We start from the raw sequence: 14,426 nt of genomic DNA, 5'->3' as shown, positions 1-14,426 counted from the left end.
ATTTTGTCTCTCGGACCTAAATCTGACAATATTTTTTATTGTTTGATATGATTTTGTCCAGAATCCCATGACTATCTGTATTGTAGGTAGAGCGATAACAGGGAAACTTTGATCAAAACAGTCATTATGCTACATTCTCTAATTGTGTTAACTTCTTGTAAATGAAATACTGCTGAAGTTTAATAATTCATCAATTTGCTGGGGACCCCCTGGAACCCCCTTAAGGACCCCTGGTGGTCCCCGGACCCCACACTGAGAACCACTGACTTAAAGAACAAAAATATGTTTTGCAAAATTGAAGATGTACAGGACATTTATCAATAAGAAGCCAGGTAAAGCTCAATGATCATGTGAAGTTATTTTCTTCCAGTTCCAGAATATTTTCAGTTCATCTTACTCACTGCAGGTAGAGTGTAAAACTGGAAGTTGAAGGTATTTATAAATCCCACCCTGCCCCCCCCCACCCCCCCTGCCCCCCCTGCCCCCCACCCCCCCTCCCCCCTCCATCCCTCCTCCAACCAGCCTGCAGGCTGCGGCTCCTCATGAATAAACAGGACTTGTTAATACATCCTCTCTCCTCAGGCAGCGCAGGGCTTCCAGTCGGGGGGGATATTGGCAGGTGGACCGTGAACCCGACTAAATCCGGGAAAAAGGGACTTTTTGCGTCTGCCTCGGCCCTGGGAAGACCATGGCTCGCTCCAGGATCTACCAGGAGTCCTCGTTGGTGGTTTTACTGCAAATCCTCCTAATCTGCTCCGCTCAGGTGAGACAAGAGCTTCCCTCTGCTTCCCTGTCCTCGCTCCCTAAACTTCCTTCCTTTCCTTGAATGAAAAATCACTCTAATATCCCTATAATATTCCTACAGGGACTTAGAGCGTGTCTGTGATACTCTGTAATGAGTTTATAGTGAGTTTATTGCACTTTATGGTATTTTATGTCCTATGGTGTCACTGTAATGTTCCTGTAGAGACTCAGGTGTGTCTGTGGTAATCAATAGTGAGTTTATCATATTTTATGGTATTGTTTTAATCTCCTATGGGATCACTATAATGTTCCTATAGGGACTTAATGTATTTTTTAACCTCCTTCAGTATTAATATTGGATTTTTGTGGCATAAGCTTATTGACTGTAGCAGCTGCATAATATGTTTAAGTTTTTCTTGGAAATCCTGCTAAAATGTATTACGGGATTACTATAGTTTTAAAATTGTCCTTACTTACCTAGTTTTATCTTTCTTTCTTTGATCTTTGATCTTTGTTCTTTATTCTTTCTTTCTTTCTTTCTTTTTTGATGTCATTTTACCAGACAAATTAAGTATTTTGTTTTTGTGTTTTATTTGCGGCACGTTGAATTTGCCTTGTGTGTGAAATGTGCTGTATAAATGAAGTTTACCTTGCCTTGCCTATAGTTTATCATGAGGATATCACATTATATTATTATTGCATGGTTGCAAAATCAGGATGTGATATGTAAATGTTCTGTAAAATGTTCTATTGACTGAATGCAGGATATCCCAAAATATATACAAAAAACATAAATGCATACTCTCTATCATGCTATTACAAAAAATGCATTTGATCTGACATCTATTGCTTTTTGCCTTATTTCTAATTAATGTGAACAGAAAGCTGGTGAGTATGTGAGTCCATCTGGTGCCAATCAGGTTAAAGCAGCAGCAGTAATCTGAACACATGCGGCTCCTCAGCTGCAGTGTAAAGAAACACCAGGCTGTAGTTTCACTTCATGACCTTTCCTCTCATCATGATGGAGACACAATGAGTCTCTGTGTGCGGCGACAGCCAGGATTTGGAGATGAGTTTCAGTGAAAATGTTTGTTTTGTGTTGTGTTGTTGTGCAGAGGGGCCCGGTCGGTCCCAGAGGCCCCCCGGGACCCGCTGGAGTAGCCGGCGTGCCCGGAGTGGACGGCATTGATGTGAGCCAAGATTTCATTTCATCTTCTTTCTCATGCGCATAAATTTCAGTTCTCAGATATGTGGCGTGGTTTGGGATCAGTTCATTTTCTATTTCATCAGTTCAAAGTATTTCAAGTGAAACTGATGTCCGTTGGTTTACACTGGGAAGGCCGAGCAGCAGTTAATTTGCAGCTGTTTTGAACTTTTAAATTGAAATATCTCTGCTTTCAAACGCTTTTTCTAAACTCACATTCTGTACAACCAGTTATTGTAAGATTTTCAAAATCTCACCAGGAAATAGCCAAAATCCACCGGCCTTTCTATTGACAGAGCAAAGCTTCTCAGTTACTTCATTCAGATACGATACTGCTGTGAAAACCTAGTAAATCCAATTTCTCATGTTTTCAGTTGAAGGATTACTGAACACACATGCTGCTCTGTGGGTTTAGACTCTAAATTCCACGGTGCTGATGAAACCTTTTCAAAACCAACTGAATAAACTCAAAAAATACATGGTGGTCAACCTGAAAAAAAAGGCTCTTTGTTTCTGAAAAGTTTGGGAGATACAAGATTTTCTCCCAATCCACAAACCTTTTTATGAAAAAGTTTGTGGATTTTGAAGAAAATTGCACTCCCTGAATTCCTTAAACTGAAACTGAATTGACCCCAAACCCATATGACACATATGACCATTACTTCCAATAGTCAGTCATGCTATTACACTAATTGTGCTATTTTAAAAAATCATAATAATACAACATGAACATATCCTTCCTGTATCTTCAGGGCGACAGAGGAGTAGACTCCACCGTCGATGGCGGACCTGTGAGTGGATTTTTGTATTTCTCCTTTCACATATCGCAGAAACAGATGATAGATGCTGACTGTGGGTCTAACTGACACAAACCGACAGTGTTGATGATGTGAGCTGAACCTTCTGAACCTTCTGCTTCCAGGGCCTCGACGGAGACAACGGGAAGGACGGCACCCCAGGAACTCCAGGCCTTCCAGGCGCAGACGTGAGTCAAACGACACGTTAACAGGCTGGGAAATTAACACCAGACACCAGACAGATGAAGTTTTCCTGCTCTAGAGACACTTTTCACAGCAAACCCAACAGTCTCTTCTCTATTCTGAAAACAAGTTTGTTGGAGAAAGTACAAAAACGAGGCTGTAGATTTTTTTTTTAATCCACTAGCCGCTTGAACCGATGGATGTGAGTCGGTCATCTTCCCTCCAGGTTGAACTCCCTTTCTTCTTCTTCTTCCTCCATCACTGAACTCAGATCAGAGGATGTATTGAGTATCTCAGAGGACTTGAGATATTCACATCGACTCCTGTGTGAGCAGTTTGTCTTGGCCCAAGAGTGAACAGTGTAGAGGGGAAAAAAAGTCCTTTGAAAAAAAAAAGAAAAAACATGAAATTCTTGGATACATCAATCTGGCTATTTAGGGGAGCGAGCGGTGCGCCTCCATAAGAGCTTCCTGACAGAAACAGAGGTCTTTTTGTGTGAGGCGGGGCGGAGTGGGGGGGATGAGGGGCGGTGCGGGGGTGGGGGTGGGGGTTGGGGGGTGGGGGGGAGGCTGACGGGACAGAGCTGAACGCTGAGGCGGCGCAAAATGGCCTCAGTGTGTTTTCTGTCTGCTGCGGTGAAGGAGCCGAGAGCAGAGCGGCCGGTCGAGCCAGAGAGCAGCTGCTGACAGACTGGACAGGAGGATCAGAGAGGATCCAGTCTGATGGAGACTTATACACAGAAACTAGACAGAATATACAGTATATATGCATTTGGTGGAGTCTGTCCAAGACTTACAACACCATGAATGCATATGATCCCAGTGGAAATGGACACTCTAACCCTAGCAGTGACAGTGTGATGCTCCAAAAATCCCTAAAACACTGACACACTGTTGAAACACAGCTATTGGCGATATACGTTGCATTTCTGGGTCCAGTGCAGTTATTGACCTTATTCACACGGCGGCCATTTTGAACACTCGGGGGTGGGAAATTCTACCTGCAAGATCGGCATCTAGTGTTACTTCAACATGAGGACTTCAGATAGACAAAGTGTTACCAGATTAGCTAGCAACATCGACAACAACTGTCTGAATTTAGCAGGAAGTCAGCTAGTTAGCTTACTAGTTAGTTAGCTACTAGCTAGCTGCCTAGACTAGACTCCGGTAGGTAGGTAGAGATAATGGGCCAAATACATTGAAATGTGAACCGATATCCCTCTCATTCTTGAGATACATTTGTGTCTGATATGTTTTTCAGTGTGAATCTGTGAAATACTAAGGGTAAAACAGCTGGACCTGCTCTTCCAGGTGGAGTTTCCCACCCTTAGTTTTCAAAATGGCCGCTGTGTGAATAAGGTCAATGGTGTTTGATATAAGAAAATGTTTCAGGATGTAAAACATCAGCGGTAAACGTCAGGTTTTGGTGTCAGTCCCACAGAATCAAAGAGCGAGGGCTTCTTTCTAGAGCCGCCATTTTGCAACCAAGAGACGTTCAACAATCATACAGGGAGAAATCCATCGTAGAAGAGGCAGAGAGACCAATTCCTCCACCCACAGGAGCAGGAGAGAGACCAGAATGCAATGCAGCATCGAGAGACTTGTTTGTTAGACTTTTGGGGTGAGGGGTGCGGGTCATTCTGGGAAACGTAGGAAAGGGAAAGAACACAGTCACACAATAACTCACTGAACATCACAGATTGATGAGATCTAACAGTGGAAGAGGATCTGCAGACGGATTTTTCTTTTAATGAGTGTCAACAGTTTTGCTTTAAGACAAAAGTAATCCATTCTTGTTGTAGTCTGTTGTAGTCTCTAAGTCTAGTTTTAGATATCTTGATTCTCTTCACCTTTGACTAGTCAGACAGTGAAGAGAGAGCGTGATTTATGCAGGTGGGAGGAGAGGGGAGGGGATGTCTCAACTGTCTCTGATATCAGACTTTGTAATGAGTCTCAGTGGACAAACACAATCAGAGAAAGTTTGATAGACATGTCACTCCTATTTAATCTTGTTTTACATATTGATCCAAGTTGATTGATATTATTGCTGCCTGAGGAAATGGTCACAGCTAGTTCTGAAAGCCAGTCGGTGGTTTGAACCGTCATTTACCCCACATCACATTCCACTGGCATCGTGCTCTGCTGTCTGACAGCAACAGATGTTTGGTTGCTGGTTGTCAGGTTGCTTGTTGCTGCTGTTGTTGCTGTTTTCAGCAACATCTCCCTCCCTCCTCTGAAACAGTAGAAACCCTTAAGATTCAGAATCTTTCATGCAACTCTCAAAGAGTTTACGGGCAGATGTTCTCTATAACATTGATTTCCCTCCTCAATAACTGACATTGGTATCAGACGTTAAAAGCCTATAATGGGACCTAGACTGTGTGTGTCCATGTGTAGGGATCAGAGCTGCAGAGAAAATGCATGCAGGTTTGTACAAAGTGTATCTGCCCATAACCATGTCAGGATTATTTGGGTTGATTTCAAATGAACTTAAATAATAAAGCTGCATTAGGCAACTTCACACATTGGGGGCCCCAAATGGAAAGTAAGTGTTTGAAAAATTTGAACTTCAATACCCAGAAATCCTGTAAGGTGACATCAGTGAACTGTTTACCAAGCTTTATAACAAAGGAAACCAGAGAGGAAAGACAGCAGCTGTCTCAGCCTCCTCAGCTTTCTGTGGACGGAGCGCTGCATGCTGACTGCTGACTGCTGGTTAGGAGACACTTTGGATTTCACTGTTAAGTCATCAATCAATTCATCAATCAATTTATCTGCAGCATCTCGATTAGTGCATGGGACGCTCTTCTCTGTTGCAGCTCCACTTTTGTGATTCAGGCTGATAAGACTGGTGGATTTTTACATAAACATCTTGTCTAATGCAACTTTAAAGGGGAATACCTTTTAATTTAAGATGAAGAGAAGATCTTATTCTTAAGGCCTGGGACATTTCAATAAATATTTATGAACACAAGCACTTATTACACAACCAAAGCTGGAAACGGGAGAACCAAAACTAATTTGTGATGTCATAATGATGTCATGCTGGACTTGCTCCATAGACGATGATTGGGAGACTAACTTAGTATGGTGATACAATTATTTTTCTGAATCTTTACAGAACATCAAAATGAACTTAATGTTTTGGCAGTGCAATTAGTCCTACATCAGAAAATGCAGCAGGATCCTAATAAAATCAACCTGAGTACTGACCCAGTGATTGTTTCCACCTTTTCTAATTCGTTCTCTATGGAGCTCAGCTGATTTTACATCAGTGTAGAATCTCAGATTCGGGGGAAGGACAAACTCTTCTGTCTTCTTTTTGTTCATTGGAAACACTGATGATTGTTCACTTGTGCAGACTGAACTGTTTTAATACAAACAAAAAAAAACATATTTAAAAGGTGAAAGTCAGCATTCCCCTCTAAGTTTGTTGCCCATTTCTTTATTTGCAGTGCTTTATCGACAGTGTCACTATTTGGACTTGAATTATTGCAAAGTTGCTCAGTCCCATTGAAATTACCTAATTACCATGTCATTAAAAATTACAAATCAATACCATATGATTACAAATCTATACAATCATTTTTTCAGAATTGTTAAATAGTAACTTTATTCACTGTACACTCATAGGCCCAGTAAACAATTTGAACATGTTTCCTCTCATCAATAAGCTCTAGAAATATAAAAAACAAAATGGAAAAGCATGTCTGCCAAGAAAGCTCAGTATCCATGATGAGTGTGTACTAATGAAACAATCCAAATAATTTGTATGTATTTCCTTGTTATGCATCACTGTTGTTGAAAGCTTCTGTCTTCTCTGCAGGGACCCGTCGGACCTCCTGGAGATCCGGGCTCTGAGGGCCCAACAGGGCCAAAAGTAAGTTTATTATCTCCACATTATGTTCAGTTTGTCATTCTGCTGAAATGTCAGCGCTAATTCTCAACCTCAGTCCAGTCTGCAGAGCTACTGGTGCCCTCTGAAACAAGAGTGTGTTGCTTCTGAGAAATTAAATGCATTTTTAAAAATTATATTCCTGCTTTTGTTAGAAGACCCTCTGCCTGTTTATCCCCGCTGCATCTAGAATAGTAGATTTGCCCTTGCAATTATTGTGCCTGTATAAAACTTATGTATTTTGCACAGGTGAGTGTGTTTTTTTCTCTGTCTTGCTTCAGCAGCTCTCACTTTTCTTGACAATTGTTTGTATAGTATATATTATGGCGATTTCTTGTGAATTTTAAAACCCTGTCTGCAAACCAAACTTTCCTTCTAGAAGAGTAAAGATTTGAATTGACGTGCTGCAACAGGATCACATGTGTTTTCTTGCTGGTTTTCAGGGGGAACCTGGCGCACTCGGACCTGTAGGAGAGCCTGTAAGTGACAGAGATTATCCTGATTTATTATAATATCTGCATATATCTTTAGCATGAGTGACTACAGTGGGAATTTAACCTCTAACCCTGGCAGAGCTCCTGCCAGGCTCAACCCTCTCAGAACCTCTAACGTCTTCTTTAAATTTGTTTCAACAATAACCTTCTGAGTATTATTGGTATATATCAGGAACAAGTGCAGATTCTGTGCAGAAATGTGGGAGTTGTGTGAAAATTCACAGCTTAGGTGTGAAGATGCATAGTAAATGTTACATTTTCACAATAATAGAAATTTTACTTCTTTTTATTAATTAATAACAGCTCAGTGAAGAACTGACATGACATGTAGAGAATGATTTTGGTAAAAACTGTCTCAGTCTTTGGTACACTGATGTGCTGTATAAATCATATGAATAAATATAGTATTTGTGTGAAGACCTTTGTGTTAATCAAAGTGCCTAGTGCTAATCATCCAGGCACAACTCAGTCTGTCAGTCTGATTTCATTCTGTCTCAAGCAACAAGACGTTCTGTGTTCTATTGATCTAAATTTATCTTCAAACAATCATCATTATAACATTTCCACTGATACTGAGAATGATCAAATAATAAACCTGTCATACTGGAAACAACTCTCCAAAATCTCACCTCTCCTCTCCCAAATTCATTTATTTCTGTTGCCATTTTTTTTGTTGATTATTTATCAATTTTATTTTGAAATTTACTTTATAAGGTTTTGTGATCATAAACCCCTTCTGTAGTTGCAGCTAGTTGCTTCATCATGTTTTCTTTCTTTAAAACCACCAAATACAAACCCGCCTTCTCCCTGATCTCCCTCCTGTCTCCACAGGGTGTCGGACCTGACGGCCTCGACGTGAGTACTTCCTGTATCATGTTGCTTTCCTCTGTATAACTGTACTGTGCTTTACCCATCCTGGCACAGTATGGTATGTTTTCCCGTTATATTCTGATCACAGTTCAGTTCAGTATGGAGAAACATTTTTGGTACTGATCCTCTTTCAGAGGCTTCCAGCAGGGTTACATGCTGCTTTCCCTCCAGGGATCGTGCCTGCTTAGTATTCCAGTGGAAAACCAAAGGGTGATGATGCTGAACCACAACCACTGCAGGGCCGGGATAGGCAGAGAATAGTACTGATAATGCACCACATCCAGGCTAGTGCAGGTACAGAGTGGTGCTGGTGCAATGGAAAAACATATAAAGAGAAGAGATAAGATGAAACTTCATTGATCCCTGTGGGAAAATAAAATTGTTGAAACAACAAATAGTGCAGATTCAACAGGGGGAAAGACAAATACAAGTGTACAAGAAGAGCAATAAAAAAGTAGAAAAATTAATACAACAAATGAAGAAAATACAATGTAAACAGTTGTGGTGTTCTCTAAATGTATGCTGGGGTCAGTTTAAACATGTTATGTAGACTGTATTGGTTGGAAATATTTGGGAGGAGTATGGATTACTAACATGTATTTTTTATTTTATTTGTTTATTTGACTGGGACAATGCTCAATAAATATACTGTGCCAGATATAGCTGTAAGCTAATTTCCATCCGTAGTATGTAGTACAGTTTATTTTTCAGATTTTTACAGTCTTATTCCTATCCTCACACTTTGCTCACTTTATATTTATACTTATATTTATATATTTATTTACTTATTTTTATAATGGTGTTTTTATTGTGTGTTTTCTTCTTGATTTTATTATTGCTATTACCTGAACCGGGACCTGAGTACCTAATTTCGTTCCCTTTCATGTACAACATGCTCTATAATGACAATAAACATCCTTATCCTTAATAAGTATTCAGATGGTAATATATACAGTATATGACCATAAACTGTTGTGGCGTGGAGACTAGTGTTATAAAAACTTGACATGGCACCAGCTTGTTAACAGGTCAGGTTGTGTTGCTGTTCACAGGGTCTCCCTGGAACAGATGGGCTGCCAGGTGAACTGGGCAAAGTTGGACAACCTGTGAGTAATAATCATATTCAGTTCATGTAAATTCTGCCATGCTTCCTTGGTTTTCTCATGAATTGAGTTGATTTTAGTTACAAGTCAAATTATTCACGATTAAATATTTTCAGAACTTCATGACTTTTGTGATTTTTCAAAAAGTAAACAAAAAACATTACAAAAAGGAACAAAAAACATTACAAAAAGTATATTTATGATGCTAGCTACACTGCACTGTGATGTATTTTCCTCTCATGTTAAATCCCACTCTCTGTTTCAGGGAGCGAGAGGCAGGAGAGGGTCGGTGGGTCTTCCTGGTGCTGCTGGGCCGCGGGTAAATATCACACCTTCTGTCTGATACTGTTCTAGGTTAGATGCATTGGGATGGGGGGGGGGGGGGGGTTAACACATCTTGTGACAGACCCCAGAATATTCCTAGCAACACCCCTGAAAATCATGGGTGTTATTGGCAGTACAGTAGGAAAACTATTAACGCCTTGATGTTTTTTGGTGATGAAATATCTCATATGCTAACATGAGAGGCAACCTACTGTGTATTCAGCAGATATATTAGCTGAAGTTTATTTACAGGATTTCTTTTAAGCTCAAGCATTTCTCTCCCTATAGGGCCCTCCAGGTGTTTATCAAGGCGAGGACCTGGTAAGTTTGATCCAAAAGTTTGCTCTGTTCAGTGTTTTCTTTGAGATTCATTTACAGTTATCAGCACTAAAACCAAGCCCTTTCAAGCTATTTATATTATTTACTGAACCTCACTTAGAAACTGGAATGCCAGGAATCTAGTCAGCTGCAAAATATTAACACAACTACACTTAAGCTACATTTTAAACATCCTAACTCTGCAAGAATGGAGGTTATTCAGTAGGATGAGATGTTCAAGACTGTGAAAAATCCTGGAATGCAAAAAACCTATTTAAAATAGAATATAGCCATAATGCTACAGAGGGTGTTTTTGTGTTGTGATCATGGGTATGATGGTGATTCAGCTAGGTACGAGGAACAAAGGAATGTCCTCCAATGGTTACCAATGCAAATGTTATGTCTGTCAAGATTTCTACAAAGTGATATACCTGCATAAAGATACAAGACAGGAGAGAGCCAGAAACATGGCTACCTAGCTCCGTTGTTACCACAAGAGTTAGCAAAGCAAATGGTTCCATGTTTGTGTTTTATAGGTATTAAATATCAGCGCAGTTGGAAAGCATCTCCAGTCAATCTGGAACACTTTCTACAGTCTTAGGTTTTGTTAAAATGCTTTGATTCCACATATTACACGGTTTCTTGGGCATTGATAATAGTGGTGCAACTCTATGGCAGCTAAAGCCAAGCAAGAATGAATTAAGTTAGCCCAAAGAATTTCTTCCCTTTTTATTTGTTTTTTTGTGACCACATTTTTTAAATTATTATCTATTTCTTACATCATATGAAAAGTGAGCATTATCTTCCTCATACCCCACCCTGCGACCACAGAAGTCCCTTACATACATTCATATTTTGAAGCCGACATCACAGGAGAGATAAAATAAATAAGTGAATAAATCAATAAATGAATAAATAATATGACCAAGATTTACCAACCATGTCAGTTCATCAGATTATCAGATTGTCTTCCCTGAACAGAAGATTCACAACTCTCAGAACGGCCAGAGGGGGCGCTCCAAGTCTAAGTTTATCAAGTGCAAAATGAATAGAGATCAATGAGGGATTTCACAAAATCACAAACCATTGCAATTTGAAGCCATTATCGGTCTATATTCTCGCAGTGTGTTTGTAGAAGATATACAGTAAATTTGTCAAATTCAGTTGATATATACATTTAAAAAAAAAAAAAAGCACTTTATTTTCTTATCCTATGAGTGACGTCAGTGCGTCACGCATGTACGCGTTTAACCAAACTGCTATGGAAGCTAGTTTTAAAAGAAAAAAATCTATATATAAAACGGAGAAACAAGCTGTCATGTGAATAATAGAAATTGGGAATATTCCCTCTCGGATCGTTTCAGAACCGTGAAAACATTTAAAGGGAACCTGCTGTAGAGTCACATGAAGTCCGATGTTAGCCGTGCAGCCCGATCTCACTCGCTGGGGGCAGGAGGCACTCGCACCCACTTTTGAAGAACCGACGGAGTGGATAGGGAGTGGCGTGTCTTCTGTTCAGGGAAGATAATCTCTGGGTGTCAGTGGCGCCCCCTGGTGGCAGGGCTCTCCCATGACCTCAAATAGGCTGTTGTGTTTTCCAGTGTCCCAACGCCTGTCCTTCTGGTCTGACGGGATACTCCGGGCTCCCCGGGATGAAAGTGAGTAAAAACCATGTTTGCTACTATTGTGTTCCAACAGCGACTTTGACCGGTCCACTATTAGGATTTTGTATTCGGTATGTCTTTGTTTTACCTGCATGCACTTTGCTGCTCGGTAAAGCACTTTGTTATGAACCTGTTGTGTTAAAAATACTTTAGAAATAAACTTAACTTGTTGTCTCTGCCTGTAGGGCCACAAAGGAGCTAAGGGAGAATCTGGAGAGCCTGGAAAACAAGGACACAAGGTAACATCCCTCTTTCCTCCCTTACATCACATAACATTCTGTTATATACCGTAAATACCATACTGTACAGCATACTGGCCCATTCCTGCAGCACATCACATGCAAAGAAACTCCAGCACACGCCCTCTTACTTGCAATTAAAACATTTTATTGAAAAAAAGCATTCAGTGTTTTAGGTGTCTTAGATGGGAGCGTCCTCATAACTGCAGAAAACCACCAGACTGAAACACTGCATGTTGTTTCTCAATAAAAACATTTTAACTGTAAGTAAGAGAGAGTGTGCAAGAGTTTCTTCACACATTTCTGCATCTAAAACTCAAATACAGAAAACAGTTACTGTTTTTCTTTCCTTTATTCAACAAAAACACATACACAGCATAACACAATACCCAACATAAAAAATACAACATACCATAAACAAACACTTTAAAACATGAAAGCACAGTAAAACAAAGACAGAATAAAAACAAAGGGGGAAAATAATAATAAATACTACTAATAATAATAATAACGGAAAGGTAAAGATCAGCATCATTCTGATAAACTTGGACTTAGTTTGTTCCATTTTCCATCATATTCTTGCTCATTGACTATTCACAATAATACCTTGTAATATAAAGTATGAATGGAGCTGCAGACGAGTGTGACATGTCTGGTCTCTCTCTCTTCCAGGGGGAGGAGGGCGACCAAGGAGCGCTGGGCGAAGTCGGAACTCAAGGACTACCAGTAAAATATTTCACCGTCTTTTCTCTCACAACGCTGCAAACGCCAAACCAACCCTGACCTCCTGCTTCAAACATATTAACATGGGATATGTTTCTCTCTCTCTCTCTCTCTCTCTCTCTCTCTCTCTCCTTCTCTCCCTCTATCTGCTGAGTAATTTTAGGGCCCAGGTGGACCAAGAGGCATCACGGGAATTATGGGTTCCGGAGGTGACAGGGTAAGAGGTCATGAGGTCACACACTGCCGTACAGCATGAAGTGTAAAGCATAACCGTTATATCCCGTTAATGACGCAATTATTTTGAAAATCGCCATATGGACACACATTAGAAGAAGTGAAATTAACTACTGAGACCAAAACCTCTTTATTTTGAGTGAGAAGTTGGGTTGTGGTCCGTTGACTTCATGGAGTTTGGCGGCTTGGAGACTTTTTGGAGCCGGACTCTAGCGGACATTAGAGGAATTGCCGCTTCCTCATTGGCTTCAAAATTCACCGGAGGTTTTGGCCGCTTGGGGTGTAAAGAAGAAAAAAAAAAAAAAGTGTCTTTATGTAATTTTTGGTCCAGTGCTGCCCTCTGTTGATCAGCGTTGTCATGACAACAACACTCTGCCCTCCGTAGAGCGACACCATCACCAGCATGGTGGGCAGGTTTCACACTCAGCAGCAGTGAACGTTACATCGTGTTTTACCAAGTTAGCGCATGATTTTGTTGGACGGACGCTTGCTGTGATCAGGATCCTGACTTCACCACGATTTGAATATATATATTATATAAGATATTGAATATCAGCACAAAGTATTTGCTCTAGATGACTTCAGTCTAAAAATATCTGTACCGGGATCAGTCTTCAAAAACCCAAATCAGTTGAAGCCTACTTCTTAGCACTAGCGAAATTTCCTTAATTGTTCCAAAGAGCAACATCCATCCTTTGAAAAATTATTAAAATTATAACAAATTCTGTACGTGGTTAACACTTTACAATAAGGGTCACTAAGTTAAGGGTTAGTTAATGCTTAATAAGAATTAACTAACCCTTAATTAACAGTTAACTAATGTGTCTGGTAATCATTTACTAATTATTTACATTTACATTATTTAATAGTCATCTTTATAAACTATTAAACAATGTATAAATTAATACCTTAGTTAACATGAACACCATTAGTAAATTACACATTAGTTAACTGTTAATTAAGGGTTAGTTAATGTTTATTAAGCATTAACTAACCCTTAACTTAGTGACCCTTATTGTAAAATGGACACTGGATCATCTGAATTGTAGAGATATTGAAGGATAAATTTTGGGTATATTTGCTTATTCAAAAATAGATATATAGCATTTTATATTAGACTCTTCACATGTAACTTAAAGTGACTTTGACCTGAAACATCGTCTCATCTCCCCGACACACAGGGACCTCGCGGGAAGCCGGGCGACGTGGGTCCTCAGGGGATCCAGGGTGGCCCGGTAAGTGCCTGTGTCTCTGCATCTGTTCACCTCTCCTTGTAGTTTAGACGAACCCGGCTCAACGTGGATTCTGTTTTTTTTTTAGGGCGACGTGGGGCAAAGAGGAGCGGTGGGCGAGACGGGGCCGAAGGGAGGACAGGTACGTCCATAAAAAAATCTGACAAATCTTCTGTATATATATATTTGTTTTACACATCAAATGCTGCTTCTGTGTGCAAACCATACATTTGTTAGTGTGTTATGAATCAAATGCATCATTACTATTATTATTAAGTTAATTTAATTTTAAGTTAATTTTAAAGGATCAAGAAAATAGTGTTCTGGTCAGTGTGATTGCTCCTAAATTTTCACTGAAATCATTTTAGAAAATTGTACTTGTTTATGCATCATAACTAGTGTG

At 39.9% G+C, this 14,426-nt stretch overlaps 1 protein-coding gene across 1 annotated transcript; it reads left to right on the top strand.

Moving 5' to 3' along the window:
- Nucleotides 1-609: 609 nt before the first annotated feature.
- On the top strand, nucleotides 610-14,165 carry LOC139661032 (collagen alpha-1(IX) chain-like; the record flags this gene model as incomplete). The annotated part of the gene is made up of 16 exons (XM_071539350.1): nucleotides 610-763; nucleotides 1,860-1,934; nucleotides 2,701-2,739; nucleotides 2,871-2,933; nucleotides 6,754-6,807; nucleotides 7,266-7,301; nucleotides 8,148-8,171; nucleotides 9,239-9,292; nucleotides 9,555-9,608; nucleotides 9,902-9,934; nucleotides 11,533-11,589; nucleotides 11,781-11,834; nucleotides 12,507-12,560; nucleotides 12,721-12,774; nucleotides 13,973-14,026; nucleotides 14,112-14,165. Coding segments are annotated over exons 1-16 (834 nt in total), but the record flags the coding sequence as incomplete, so codon positions are not given.
- Nucleotides 14,166-14,426: the final 261 nt, after the last annotated feature.

The sequence above is a fragment of the Centroberyx affinis genome, unplaced genomic scaffold (genome assembly GCF_046629955.1).
Source record: "Centroberyx affinis isolate AG114_WGS23_722 - 3 ecotype Tasmania unplaced genomic scaffold, CSIRO-AGI_Caff_v1 ptg003436l_1, whole genome shotgun sequence".
NCBI classification, from domain to species: Eukaryota; Metazoa; Chordata; class Actinopteri; order Beryciformes; family Berycidae; genus Centroberyx; species Centroberyx affinis.
Note: the sequence above shows the minus strand (reverse complement) of the source record. Positions and strands in the feature narration are given on the sequence as shown.